At 42.4% G+C, this 15,356-nt stretch overlaps 1 protein-coding gene across 2 annotated transcripts in view; it reads right to left on the bottom strand.

Moving 5' to 3' along the window:
- The window catches only part of Lrig2 (leucine rich repeats and immunoglobulin like domains 2), a 78,340-nt gene that overhangs the window by 17,898 nt on the left and 45,086 nt on the right, over window positions 1-15,356 (bottom strand). For both annotated transcript variants that reach the window (XM_045138405.1, XM_045138406.1), the window contains exon 12: window positions 9,159-9,322. In XM_045138405.1, coding sequence (XP_044994340.1) covers window positions 9,159-9,322 — 164 coding nt within the window. The remainder of the gene's footprint in view (window positions 1-9,158; window positions 9,323-15,356) is intronic.

Raw genomic sequence — 15,356 nt, forward strand, 5'->3', positions numbered from 1 at the left:
TTTAACTTTTAAAATATACCGTAAAATTGTAAGCTTAGTCTACACAATGGCATGTAAGGTTGAAGGCAACTATGTAGAGCCAGAGTCCAAGCCCCTTGTTTAAAGATGGAGAAATAAAGTCCAGAACTCAAACACCCTGTTCAGAGACTGAAGAGATGGCTCGGTGGTTAAGGCCTTTGCCTTGCAAAGCCTAACAACCAGGTGATTCCCTGGTACCCACATAAAGACAGATGCACAAAGTGGCACATGCATCTGGAGTTCATTTGCAGTGGCTGGAGGCCCTGGCGCACCCTGTCTGTCTGTCTCTCTTCTATCTCTCTGCTAGCAAATAAAAAAATAATTTTAAAAAATGCAACATAGGATGGGGCATAACCTGACTCTAGATTCTTTTCACCCACCTCCACTTCATTTTTGATGGAACAATCTGCTTCCAGGACACCCCAAAAGTCTGCACTAGCCTGTCTCCTTGAAAACTAAGCTCATTTAGATAATGGAGGGGGAACAGGAATTGCTCATTACTTTTATCCAGAAATTAAGGAGACAATTAAAAAACATACTAATGTGAATCCAGGCATGGTGATGCATGTCTTTAATACCAGCACTCGGGAGGCAGAGGTAGGAGGATTGCGGAGAGTTTGAGGCCACCCTGAGACTACATAGTGAATTCCAGGTCAGCATGGGCTACCGTAAGACCATACCTCAAAGAAAAAAAAAAAACCAACCAACAAACAAAACATATTAAGTGCTTTAATCCCAGCACTTGGGAGACAGAGGTAGGAGGATCACCATGGGTTTGAGGACAGCCTGAGACTACACTGTGAATTCCAGGTCAGCCTGGGCTAGAGGGAGACCCTACCTTGAAACGCCACCCCCCACCAAAAACAATACTAATGTAACTCCAAATGCCATGAAGGAAAAAAAATTCTTCTTAATGATAAATTTTTAACTCAACCAATACCTGGTATTTCTGGTAAATTACAAAAATTGGTATCCAAAACAGACAAGAGCTTAGAACAGTTGCTCCAGGCTGCAACTTCTATTTATTATCATCAGGAAGCTGAGAGAAAAAGAAGGGAAACAAAAAAATTTAAAACAGAAAAAAAGGCAGACAAAAAGGGAGATAGAACTAAAAAAGGGGGGGGGTGGAGGATAGGGCTGGGGAAATGGCTTAGTGGTAAAGGCATTCGCCTGTAAAACCTAAGGACCCTGGTTCAATTCCCCAGGTCTCATATAAGCCATATGCACAAGGAGGTGTATGCATCTGGAGTTCTTTGCAGTGGCTGGAGGCCCTGGAGTGCCCATTTTCTCTTTCTCTCTGCTTCTTCCTCTCTCAAATAAATAAATAAATTTTTTTTTTTTAAAAAAAAGGATCGATGTCACCAGATCACAGACCAGTAAAGGGTCCCTCCATTGAAACATTTAATTGGAAAAAATCTAAATAAATTATGTTTACTTGATGCCAAAGTCTTAACCAATAGAGAAACTGAGTACATTTCATTATGTTCCTGGTTTAAGTGGCTTACACTGGCTTTGACACCCCCCCCCCCCCAAAGAAGAACAAAGAAAACCTAGCGTTAAGCTGGGTGTGGGTGGTGGCTCATGCCTTTGATTCCAGTACTTGGGAGGCAAAGGTAGGAGGACCACTGTGAGTTCAAGTCCACCCTGAGACTATATAGTGCTTTCCAGGTCAGTCTGGGCTAGAGCAAGACCCTACCTTGGAAATGAAAGATTAAAAAAAAAAAAAGAAAGAAAGAAACTGGCTGTAAGGCTCTCAGTAAAGTAACTATGTTGCTGTATTTGCCAAGACATTAACTACAGGAGAAACTGAGTCTTAAGAAAAAGGTTCATGTGTAAGTGTTTAAGTTCCAAAGATAAGGTTCTCATACCTAAGAACATTGTGCCTGTAAAGGTAACTCTTTTTTTATTTATGCTAATTCAATCAAATGGTCATCAATAGGTTTAATCATTTTGGTTTAAGTGATTTAATTTCAGTCACTATAACTTTTTCTTTTAAATGTTTCCTTCATTTTCTTTATCATTTTTCCCAAGGTAGGGTCTCACTCGAGCCCAGACTGATCTGGAATTCACTATGTAGTCTCAGGCAGGCTTCGGATTCACAACAGTCCTCCTGCCTCTACTCCTCCCCCACCATTGCTGGGATAAAAGGCATATGCCACTATGCTGGTGTTTCCCGCAGTTTATATGTGAATCTTTAGAAGGCTTGAAAAGAACAGGGACAACAGGAGAGGGAAGGAATGTGCCCTGAGGACACACCTGTCCCCAACTTGAATTTTACTACCTCCTGATTTTAAGAATTCTTCTCTCTCCCAGGTTTAACTATGACTGGCCAGCCCCTCTGCCCCACAGAGCTTGGACCTCACCTGTGCAGATGAGATCTTGTAGATGTCCCTACTCACTTACTACCATGGCCTAACCAGAAGATGACAATGAAGACCCAGGACACACAGGCCAGAACACCTGCATGCCAGCCCAATGCCTCTCTTGCCTGTGACACCATGCTTGGCAGGCTGCGTGACCTGTAAGAGAGGAGCAGGGCTGGTGGGAGTAATCACTAGACAAGTCACTGTAACTTCCATCCTCCTGTTAGGTAAAGTATGTTGAGATAGCTTACCTAAGCTTTATTAATTTTAAGTCATGGGTAAGACATAAAATTGCTTTATGTTGTACCATGCGTGGTGGCTCATGCCTTTAATCCCAGCACTTGTAGGCAGAGGTAGGAGGATCGCCATGAGCTCGAGGCCACCCTGAGACTACAGAGTGATTTCCAGATCAGCCTGAGCTAGAGTAAGACCCTACCTCAAAAAAAAAAAAAACAAAAAAAACTTGCTTTATGTTAATTAAAATTTCTAATGTACATCAGATTTTATTGGTATCCAAGATTAAGCTAAAAACATTGGTTCTACTCTATTATCTGTAATAAAATAATTTAAAATCAAGATTTTATTTAAATAACTATATCATTGCTTGACATCCTAAGTCTACTACTTATAAGGAAATTAACTCTTAAGACATATTTCCACTTCAGGGTACAGCCTCATGCTCAAACAATGATCCTCATCTGAAAAAGATAATTTCAACCTCTGTGGCTCTGTTTCCAACATTCCCTGGGTAATTGGTACCCACACAGGTATCTGGACTAATCAAAGATGTTTTCAAATACTGGTGCCAAGACTTTATACTTTCTTCCTTACTTTTTGCTGAAAATTTCTAGTTTGTTTAGATTTGTTGGTAAAAAATATTGTTTGGGGGCTGAAGAGATGGCTTAGTGGTTAAGGCACTTGCCTACAAAGCCAAAGGACCCAGGTTCAATTCCCCAGGACCCACATAAGCCAGATGCACAAGGTAGCTCATGGGTCTGGAGGTCCTGGTATGCCCATTCTATCTGCCTTTCTCTCTCAAATAAATAAAAATTTTAAAACAATATCGTTTTTAAGACTGGTAACATGTTCTGCCTATATTGACAGCTACTAGATATTTACAAGATAAGACATGCCTAATTTCTATGCTTCAGATATGGTTTGTGCCATCCCAGGATAACGTTGAGGTTACACAAAATAACTTACAACATTTGTGCCGTTCTTTAACTAATCAATGTGCTGCACGTGTATACCCTTCATGGTTGATGTGACTTGGTTCTAAGTATAGTAATAACCTATGTACAAGCCAAAGTCAATTGGATTCACAGAAGCTTAAAAGGCCAACAGTTTGGCCCCTGTTCCCAGGCCATGAGGCAACTGGAGATGATGGGACACTTTTACACTGAACTACTGGTAAGTCACCTCTCTTCCTAATCAGGGAGGAGATGGAGGCCCAGAAACAAAAAAAAAGTATACAATCTAACACAAGAGTCACAACTGAGAAAAAAAACAAAAAAACAAAAAACTAAGTCCTCCCAATGTCCAAAAGGAGGGAAAAGTCACTTGGCCAGCAAACGGCCCTGACTTACCCTAACAGAATACACCAGTACTGGAAAAGCTATAGTGCTCCTCCCAGGTCCCTCAAGTCTCTGGAGAGCCCTTAGTGACCTCCGAAATTAATCCTTGATTGAATTTTGGCTACCTGCTGGTCTTAAAACACTCAGAGAATGATTGTGATGGGGAGGTAATATGATGGAGAATGGAATTTCAAAGGAGAAAGTGGGGGGGAGGGAATTAACATGGGATATTATTTTATAATCATGGAAAATGCTAACAAAAATAAAAAAAAACACTCAGAGAGAACTGTATAGCCAAAGATAAAGGGATACCTCTATTAATCTATAAATGGCCTATTGAGTATACAACAAAAGCTTCCCAAAAGGGGAAACAAACAAGGCCTTAAGACAAGTGAGCCCCAGGTCTACTAGTTCCAATTCCACAGTAAGAAAAAACAATTATAGATGTCAAAATGGTTATTTTCAAACCTAAAATATATAGAGAGATGACTCTGACCAAGGGTCAGTTAGTTCAAAAGACTTCCTAGAAACAATGATGAATCTCTTCTAACTTGCCAGAACATCATTAGTTAAGTCCTGAGGCCAAAACTATATTTGTACAGCCCCCAATAGCACCCAATGGCTCCATAGTACCAACCTCTGGTCCTGGCTGCCCCCAGGACAGATTTAAAAAGGTACACTATGGGAGCTATTATATAAAAGATGGCATATTAACCATCATTGAGGTTAAATGTTGTGCATATATCCCTAATAACTCTGCTAATATTTCATCTGTTTTATAAGCCATACAGGAACAGATTCAGACCATGTCAGACACTACTGTGCCATTTGGTGAACAGTTCTGGGAGAAGAACTCAGCAGCTCAGGCTCACATGGACAATCCAACTCTGTTTACCTGGGTTCCCTCAAATGCTGCCCAACGCCTAAAAGTTCACAAGAAGGGAACCCTGAAAGTGACCAGTTTGCTATGTGCCCATTTCTCATTACCTTTTTGCTTTTACTCTGTCTCCCCAACATTTTCTTCCAGGACTATGTTCCTATACTTTTGAGGTCCTTTAGAATAGTTCCCTTTCAAAAAAAAAAAAAAAAAAAAAAAGAATAGTTCCCTTTCTGGGAGAGACTCTCTAACTGCCCTATTTCTAACATTAGTTAGAGTGTCTTCTCAAGAGAGTGGTGGATGGGCTGGAAACATGGCTTAATGGTTAAGGTGATTGCCTACAAAGCCAAAGGACCCAGGTTCAATTCCCTAGCACCTTTGTGAGCCAGATGCACAAGGGGGCACATGCGTCTGGAGCTCACTTCCACTACCCAGAAGCACTGGCCCACCCAATCTCTCTCTCTCCCCTACTCAAATAAACAAACAAACAAACAGAGTGGTGAACGACAAGGAATAGGCAGTCAAGGTGAGCTGCCCCCAAAAGTAAAGGCAGGCAGGATGGTCTGCACTTGCCAGAATTCTCATCTTTTACCTAGGCCTGTTTTTCCACAAGCAACCTCAGGGAGGAAGGCTTTGATTTAAACATTGTGGTTGGTCAAGTTCAGCCCCTGGAACTCGGGTGTCAGGGCTAACCTCTTCCTGAATAAACCCCTAAACCTAACCAACCAGCTGTCCTTCTGGTTCACCTGAGCCAGATATAAATATAAATATAGAACATAAAAAAGGTTGTAGGGCTGGAGAGATGGCTTAGCGGTTAAGCACTTGCCTGTGAAGCCTAAGGACCCCAGTTCGAGGCTCGGTTCCCCAGGTCCCACGTTAGCCAGATGCACAAGGGAGCGCACATGTCTGGAGTTCGTTTGCAGAGGCTGGAAGCCCTGGCGCGCCCATTCTCTCTCTCCCTCTATCTGTCTTTCTCTCTGTGTCTGTTGCTCTCAAATAAATAAATAAATAAATAATTTAAAAAAAAAGGTTGTAAATATCTTTCTGTGGGGAGGGCACACACTCTGAGCTGTCTGATCACTTGGGAACTTCCAGCTCTTGGAAAGTTTCCCCTCCACTGAGCCTGGGCTGAGCAAGGGGAGAGCCTCCTAGCCCTTACTCTCCATATGGGCTCTTTAGCCACGCCAGCTCCCCACAGGGCAGGAGCTCTTTAAACTTTCTTTTCTTTCCATGGTTTTCCCAGGCCCTCCATGTAGGATCTCTAGCCACATGGGTGCCTTTCCTTGGCTCTGTACTTCCCTAAATAAATATAATAATAATTTTAAAGAACACCTAGTCGGGCATGGTGACACACACATTTAATCCCAGTACTCGGGAGGCAGTGGTAGGAGGATCACTATGAGTTCAAGGTCACCCTGAGACTACATAGTGAATTCCAGCCAGAGCTAAAGTGAGAACCTACCTCGAAAAATACCAAAAAAAAAAAAAACAAAAAAAAACAACCAACACACACCAAAAAAAAAAAAACGGGTTTAGCAACTAAGGTGCTTGCCTTAGAAGCCTTGTGAGCACCAAGGTTGGATCCTCCACATCCTATGTAAGTCAGATACATAGTGGCGAATGCATCTGGAGTTCATTTGCAGTGGCTACAGGCACTGGTGCACCCATTCTCTCCCTCTCCCTCCCTCCCTCTCTCTCCCCCTTCCCCCCTCCCTCCCTTCCCTCTGTAATAAACAAATAAAACTTTAAAAAAAAATGAGCTAGGCATGGTGGTGCACGCCTTTAATCCCAGCACTTGTGAGGCCTCATAGGATGATCGCTGTGAATTCAAGGCCACGCTGAAACTACCAAGCGAATCCCAGGTCAGCCTGAGCTAGAGTGAGACTACCTTGAAAAACAAAAACAAAAAACCCTATGGATACAGAAAGATGACTAAGAAACGTCTCAGAGAATAAGACCCTACTGCTTTAGTCTTTAAAAACTGCATCAAAAATACAAAACATAGGCTGGAGAGATGGCTTAGCTGTCAAGGCTTCTGCCTGCAAAGCCAAAGGACCCAGGTTCAATTTCCTAAGACCTATCTAAGCCAGATGCACAAGGTGACACATGCAACTGGAGTTTGTTTACAGTAGCTGGAGGCCCTGGTGCACCCATTTCTCTCTCTCAAATTAATAAAGAAAAATTAAAAACAAAACAAAATATACTAGACCTTTAATCCCAGCACTTGGGAGGCCAAGGTAGGAGGATCACTGTGAGTTGGAAGCCACCCTGAGACTACATAGTAAATTCCAGGTCAGCCTGAGTTAGAGAGAGACCCTACCTCAAACAAACAAACAACAAGATACAAAACACAAACTGAAGAGATGGCTCAGCAGGTAAAAGATTATGAAGCCCCACTGTCTGGGTTTGATTCCCTAGTACCCACATAAAGCCAGATGTACAATATAGTGTGTGTATGGAATTTGTTCACAGTGGCAAGAGATCCTTGTGTGCCCATACTCATTCTCTCAATTCTCTCTCTCTCTCTCTCTTTTTTTTTCTTTTTGAGGTAGGGTCTTGCTCTAGCCCAGGCTGACCTTGGAATTCACTATGTTGTCTCAGGTTGGTCTTGAAGTCATGGCCATCCTTCTACCTTTACCTCCCAAGTACTGGGGTTAAAGGTGTGCACTACCACACCTGGCTCTTCAATTCTCTTTTAAATAAATAAATAAAAAGAATTTAAAAAATGAAATAGGTACATTATTATAAATGTACATTACTATATACATATAATTATAACATTGATAATGACAACATAAACTAGTGCTTTTTTATTTTTATTTTTTGTTTATCTTTATTTATTTATTTGAGAGTGACAGACAGAGAAAGAAAGAAGCAGATAGAGAATGGGCACACCAGGACCTCTAGCCGCTACAAACGAACTCCAGATGCATGTGCCACCTTGTGCAACTGGCTTATGTGGGTCTTGGGGAAACAAGCTCAAACCAGGGTCCTTAGGCTTTACAGCCTAGCACTTAATCACTAAGCCATCTCTACAGCCCAAACTAGTGCTTTTTTAAAATTCCTAGTGGTACTATTAAAAGTCTTAATGTAGAGCTGGATGTGGTAGCATACACCTTTAATCCCAACACTTGGGAAGAAAGCAGAGGTAGGAGTTCAAGACCAGCCTGAGACTACATAGTGAATTCCAAGTCAGCCTGAGTTGGAGTGAGACCCTCCCTCAAACCTCCTCCCTCAAAAAGCCTTTGTGTAAAAAAAAAAAAAAAAAAAAAAAAATCAAACCAGGTATGGTGGTTCATGTCTTTAATCCCACCCTCAGGAGACTGAAGTAAGATTGCTGAGTTTGAGACCAGCTTGGGCTACGTTTCGAAGATGATAGAGTGAGACCCTACTTTAAAATATAATCAGAGGGCTGGAGAGATGGCTTAGTGGTTAAGCGCTTGCCTGTGAAGACTAAGGACCCCAGTTCGAGGCTCGGTTCCCCAGGTCCCACGTTAGCCAGATACACAAGGGGGCGCACGTGTCTGGAGTTCGTTTGCAGAGGCTGGAAACCCTGGCGCGCCCATTCTCTCTCTCTCCCTCTATCTGTCTTTCTCTCTGTGTCTGTCGCTCTCAAATAAATAAATTAATTTAAAAAATAAATAAAATATAATCGGAAAAAAAGAATAAAAAATATATATATAAGCAGAGTCAGGCAGGGTGGTGCACACCTTTAGTCCTAGCACATGAGAAGCAGAGGTAGGAGAATCACCATGGGTTTGAGGCCACCCTGAGATTGCATAGTGAATTTCAGATCACCCTGGGCTAGAGTGAGACCATACCTTGAAAAACAAACATATATATATATAAACAAAAAGCACATTTACTGACTCAGAAGTCTTACTACAGATCTATCCTAAACTTAGCAACTCTTCCTGAAAGTAAGACCAGCACAGCTGGGCATGGTGGCACACGCCTTTACTCCCAGCACTCAGGAGGCAGAGGTAGGAGGACTGCCATGAGTTCAAGGCCACCCTGAGAATAAAGAGTGAATTACAGGTCAGCGTGGGCTAGAGCAAGACCCTACCTTGAAAAACCAGAAAAAAAACAAAACAAAACATCATTTTTATGACTAGTGACTGAGGAGGAGGCTGGTGAACAAACCCTTCCAGGGAATATAAAATTTAATCTATGATTATAAAACTAATCATTGAAGCATGGTTTAGAGAACACAAATGGACAGAAGATATGCTAGTAGGAAACTTCTGGGATGGTCTTTCACCCCTTAATTTTGCAAAAATAGTTAAAAATAAGTAATGTACAGAAGTTTAAAAGAGAAATACAAACCGCAGACAAAATCTTTCAGGTCCACATTCAGAATGCTTTGCCCAGCCAGCCACTCGGGATGCGCACAGCTCACGCCCACAGAATGATGGAAGTTGTTATCAACCAGCCACTGAAGCAACCACTTCAAATGACAATCACAGAGCAAACTGCTGGTGTTCAGAATGCTGCAGAGAAGGAAAAGGAAAGTACCTTTCATTTTAGTCTTCATTTGATGCTTCCTCAGTATTAAAACCATGCTACACATTCCAGCCAAAACATTACTTAAAAAACAAAACAAAAACCAGGCTTTAATCCCTGTACTAGGGAGGCAGAGGTAGGAGGATCCCCATGAGGCCACCCTGAGAATACATAGTGAGTAGTGAGACCCTACCTCAGAAAAAAAAACAAAACAAACAAACAACAACAAAAAAAAAAACACTGAAGGTGGGCATGGTGGTGTATCACTTTGCATCTGGCTTTACATGGGCACTGGGGAATAGGCTTAGACAGGATTCTCTTAACCTCGAAATTCTGTTCATCTTCCTAGAAAATGGGATCAAGAATGCTTACCTAAAAAATAAATAAGGCTGGAGAGATGGCTTAGCAGTTAAGGCATTTGCCTGCAAAGCCTAAGGACCTAGATTCAATTCCCAGGACCCAGGTAAGCCAGATGCAAAGGTGGTGCATGCATTTGGAGATCTTTGCAGTAGCTAGAGGCTCTGGAACACCCATTCTCTATTTGCCTATTTCTCCCCCTCTCTCTTTCTAGTAATTATAATATTTAAAATAAACAAGTACATAAAATTACAGAGTAGAGAGATGGCTCAAAGGTTAAAAGGGGGCTTGCTTGCAGAACAGTAACCACCAGAAAACCAAATGCACAAGGTGGCCCATGCATCTGAAGGTTGTGTGCAGCAGCAAGAGGCCCTGGCACACTCATACTTTTTTTCTTTCTCTTATAAATAAATATTTTTAAAATAAAACTGTAGTGGGGTGTGGTGACTCGTGCTTTTAATCCCAGCTCTTGGGCAGCTGAGATAGGAGGATCACCACTAGCTCCAGGCTAGTCTGGGGCTATGAGTTCCAGGTCAGCTTGGGGTAGTGTAAGAACCTGCCTCAAAACAAAACAAACTAAAAGCAAAACTGCATTAGCCAGGCATAGTGACATTCCTCTGTACTACCAGCACAAAGGAGGCACAAGTTAAAAGGTTGTCAAATCAGGTGGGGTGGCGCACGCCTTTAATCCTAGTACTCGGGAGGTAGAGGTAGGAGGATCGCCCTGAGTTCAAGCCACCCTGAGACTACACAGTAAATTCCAGGTCAGCCTGCGCTAGAGCAAAACCCTACCTAAAAAATACACACACACACACACACACACACACACACACACACACACATCTACCTTCTCAGCTGAAGGCCAGCCTGGGCTACATAGGGAGACCCTGTCATAAATACTAAGGGCTAGAGTAGTAGCTCAGTAGTAAATATACTTGCCTAGCATGCATAAGGCTCAGAGTTCAAGTAGTTTGTTCAAATCCAATGTTAGAGAAAAAGATTATTCAATTAAAGTGCACTAGAGGCAGAATCATCTGTAAAGATTTGCCTTTCTTTAAATAATACAAGAGCATTTTCTCATTTTGTTGCCTTCTGTTGACTGATGACAAGGTTAATCATTTGCTGAGACTAGGTAAAGAGGAGTATTTCAATGCCTGTGAGTACTCAGGCATTTAAAAAGGAATGTTTCTGTGAAAAAAGATAAACCAAGGACAGTGTAGCCAACTTTAAATTCAAGAATTTAAGTCCAGCAATCAGTGAGCTGAAAAGACTCGTGAATGCTAAGTGCTGAGCAACTTCGGATGTGATATCTGGTATGTCATGAAGTGTTATGGTGAGCTTTCTAAGTGGCCCACACAGTATGGCTATGCGTGATTTATTACAATCATTGCTCTCAAATTTTTGCCAAGTCTTCAAGCTTCAGGTCACAGAGCTTTGGGAAAAGGCTGTTTTAGGTATACCAAGTCAGGAGGGCCAGGGGAAAGGAAACATCCTCTTGGGAGAATAACGGAGGAGATCTGGCACCTTGATGCAAACACACACAGCAGAGGTCACATAGGGTACACTACAGCTCTCCAATGAAACAGAATATCCGCTACCACCACCCTATCAAACTACACATTTCATGTGACCTCATTATTTGCCTAAATGCATCAAGAAAGGTAACTGAAGGCCAGGCATGGCGGCCCATGTCTTTAATCCCAGCACTCAAAAGGTTAAGGTGGAAGGATCACTGTGAGTTCAAGGCCAACCTGGGCTAGAGTGAGACTCTACGTCATAAAAACCTTAGAAAAAAAGGAAACCTATGCACAAGCAAAGTGTTGACCACAGGGGCCTTTCTGAACTTGCTTTGAAGGATGGAAAGATGGCTCAGCAGTTAAGGCAGTTGTCTGCAAAGTCTAACAACCCAAGTTCAATTCCCCAGTATCCATGTCAGCCAGATACACAAAGCTGCACATGCATATGAACTTGCTTTGCCAGAACTTTTCACAGAAATCTCAAATAAGACTTTTAGATGCCTCACAAGGCTAAGAAGCCAAGCCAGCGAGCCAGGAACTGTCCACTAGAGTTCACTTTCAGAAAGCTTCATGGAATTATTTTCTTGAGGTCCCTAAATATTCTAAAATTCCTGGAATGGCCAGAAAGCACCCTACCTTGCTCACAGTAAGACCTGGAATAAGAAATGCATGAGCAAGGTGTCAAACCACCTTTCCCAGGAAGCTCTGCACCTGAATCAACCTTAGCTGCTCTTTTTGGTGTTTTCGAGGTAGGTTCTCACTGTAGCCCAGACTGACCTGGAACACTATGTAGTCTCAAGGTGGCCTTGAACTCATGGCAATCCTCCTATCTCTGCCTCCCAAGTGCTGCTATTAAAGGCACCTAAGCTTCTTGAAACCATCTGGTCATATCTCATTTTATGTCTCATCCTCAAACTTTTGGCTTCATGACCAAAGTTTCCCATTGTGTCCAGTTATAAAAAGAACACTACTGAATTTGTGCAAATAATGGTACTGCTGTGAAAGTAAATGCTATGTTTCTGAATTCTGGAGGGCTCAGACATGCAGAAAAATTGTTTCATTTTTGTTCACAAAGATATAACGGGCTGGAGAGATGGCTTAGAGGTTAAGGCGCTTGCCTGCAAAGCCAAAGGATTCACATTCGACTCCCCAGGACCCACATAAGCCAGATGCAAAAGGAGGCGCATGCATCTGGAGTTCATTTGCAGTGGCTGGAGGACCTGGCCCGCTCAATCTCTCTCTCTTCCCCCCCCCTCTGTCTCAAAGAAATAAAATTAAATAAAATAATTTTTTTAAAAAACACAAGGGGTGTACATCAATAGTGTAACACTAGCTGAGCCCTAGGAGTAATATGCAGCACTGCACAAAAAGAAAAAAGAAATTTTAATAGTCAGATAGGAAAACTCAAAGTTAAGTTGAAGACAAAAAGTCTTCCCTCAGAAGTTGCTTTGGGGAACTCTGTCAGAAAGTTGGCTGGTGAAATGATTCACTGGATAAAGTGCTTGCTGCACAAGTGCAAGTAACTGGGTTCAGATTTCCAGAACCACACAAAGACGGACACTGGGACAGGCATCTGTAGCCCCTGTGTACTTACAGCAACAAGGGACACGAAGCTTGCAGACCAGTTAGCCTAATGATCACAGCAGTGAACAATGACACCTGGCCTCAAAAAAAAGGTGGAATGCAAGACAAGCAGCCATGTTTATCCTCTGACCTCACACCCACACTGCAGCCCCTGTGCACCCACACCCAACACACTTAAACATAAAACATGCACAGAATAAATAGATTTGAATATACGAGTTAATGGGATCACACATAACTAAGAAACAACATTTCCCTATTTAATCAAAGTAAAAATAAGACAGCTTAGTGTCCAAAAAGAAGGGCCCTGGAGAAGGTGAAATGAAGCCTAAAAAAAAATTCTGGCTCTAACTTGCAACTCACAGCACCAGAAACAGTGCTCCCCACACTGAGCTGTCGATCGGAGAAACCTATGAAACAGGCTTCTGTCAAAGTACGTGATTACCCGCCTGAGGTAAAAGGTAAGAAGACCTTATTGCTCAAAACCTTATGCAGCCAACAGAGAACATGGATAAACCTGGCTGGAATCTGGAAGAGAGAGACAGTCCCCAGACTGTTAGCCCATCTAGTGCTAGAAAGTGCTACATGAGTTACTGAAAGTGGCCCACAATGGCATGAACAACGGGGATCTAAGCGACTCAGAAGCAAACAGCCTGACAAGATGTACACACCAGTGGAATGGTGGACACAGCCTTGGTGGGCATCAATGGCTTTCTGATTACCTAGAGATCTGCTCAGTGGAAAGGAACCCATATATGGAACTGGGAACCAGGTCAGAATCTTATGGAGACAAAGATTATGCCCTCCAGTGTCAAGCTCCCACTAGTCTTTGGCTAAAATAGGGGGCTACATCCAACTCTCACTAACTTAATAATGCAATTTAACCTATGCTGACTTCAACTGCCATTGGAGAACCTGATTTTCTCTTTCAGAAGGTAGTGAGGCCCAAGGAGATAAACCACCCCTTACATCTCAGCCAAAGCCCAGGTGAAACAACAGAGGAACTGGAGAGACAGGCAAGAGTGCTGCTTCCATGGTGAGCCTGAAAATCAGCTCCAGGGTGACGGAGACAGATGCTGAGGATTCTCAACACACATCAAAGCAGAGATCCAGAGGCTCCTAAGAGCTCCTCACTTAAGTAGACATAAAACATCCCAACCAAGGCTCAGGGAATTTTGCAGAAGAGGGGGCAGAAAGATTGTAAGAGCCACAGGTTGGGACATCATGCCCAGAGGCCTTGCTTCCTCTCAGTAACTGCTGCTCCCACATGCACAACCTACAACCCCATGGGGAATACCAGTAACTCCACTGAGGAAGGTTCCCTGTGAAATGGGGGCAGGGCGGAGGGAAAAGATGGTACCAACATGATGTATCCATATAAAGTATGTTCTTAATTTAAAAAAAAAATTTTAAGTAAAAATAAAGTTTTTAAATTTTTACTTAATTTGGGTTTTTTTTTTTCTCCCTCGCCCCTTAATTTGGGTTTTAAAATTCATTTATTTACTTATTTGAAAGAGATGGAGGGAGGGAGGAAGAGAAAGGGTGTGCCAGGGACTTTAGCTACTACAAATGAACCCCAGATGCATGTGCCACCTTGTGCATCTGGCTTATGTGGATCCTGGGGAGTGAAACCCATGTTCTTAGGCTTTGCAGGCAAATGCCTTAGGCAATAAGCCATCTCTTCAGTGAACCCCTTTCTTTTTCCCCTGGAGGTAGGGTTTCGCTCTACCCAGGCTGACCTGGAATGCACTATGTACTCTCAGGCTGGCCTCGAACTCAGGCAATCTTTCTACCTCTGCCTACTAGGTTAAAAGGGTGTATGCCACCATGCCCAGCAAATAAAAGGTTTTAAGTTAAAGAAATTTAGTTACATAATTGATTTTTAAAAGTTAGCTCTTGTACTATGAAGAAGACTCAGTTTTCTTAACCAAAACATGTAAAGCAGGTTAATACAAACCATCACAGGCTAATGCAGGAGGATCATGAGTTGAAGACCAGCTTGAGCTATATAATCCCATTGGTTTGTCTGTCTCTTTCATTTCTCTTTTGAGGCAGGTTCTCACTCTAGCCCAGGTTGACCTAAAACTCAATCCGTAGACCAGGCTGGCATCGAATTCACAGTAATCATCCTACCTGAGCCTCCCAAGTGCTAGAATTAAAGTCAAGAGTCACCATACTGGCAAACCCTGTCTCTTAAAAACAAACAAAAGCACCTCAATATGGGGTATGGCTCAGTGTTACAGTACATGCTTAGCCTGCAGGAATGCATGGGCTCCTGGGATCTACCACTGCACGTTAGCCCAAGAGTGCACATGGGTGGGGATAGACAGATCTGAACAGATATGCTAACAGACCAACAATCCAAGAAACCTTTCTTTGATGAAAGAAAATAATGTTCAACTTAACACAGGAATGCAGAGAAATACTGCATTAAAGTTCCCCTTTAAAACTCTTAGAATAAATTCATTCACCTTTAGCCAGCTTGACCATGTCACTCTTCCAGACTCTATCTGCTCAACTTTTGTCCTTTGTTCTCCATTTTCATTTTGTCACAACTTTAAAT

Source organism: Jaculus jaculus, chromosome 19, assembly GCF_020740685.1.
Source record: "Jaculus jaculus isolate mJacJac1 chromosome 19, mJacJac1.mat.Y.cur, whole genome shotgun sequence".
In the NCBI taxonomy this organism is placed as follows: Eukaryota; Metazoa; Chordata; class Mammalia; order Rodentia; family Dipodidae; genus Jaculus; species Jaculus jaculus.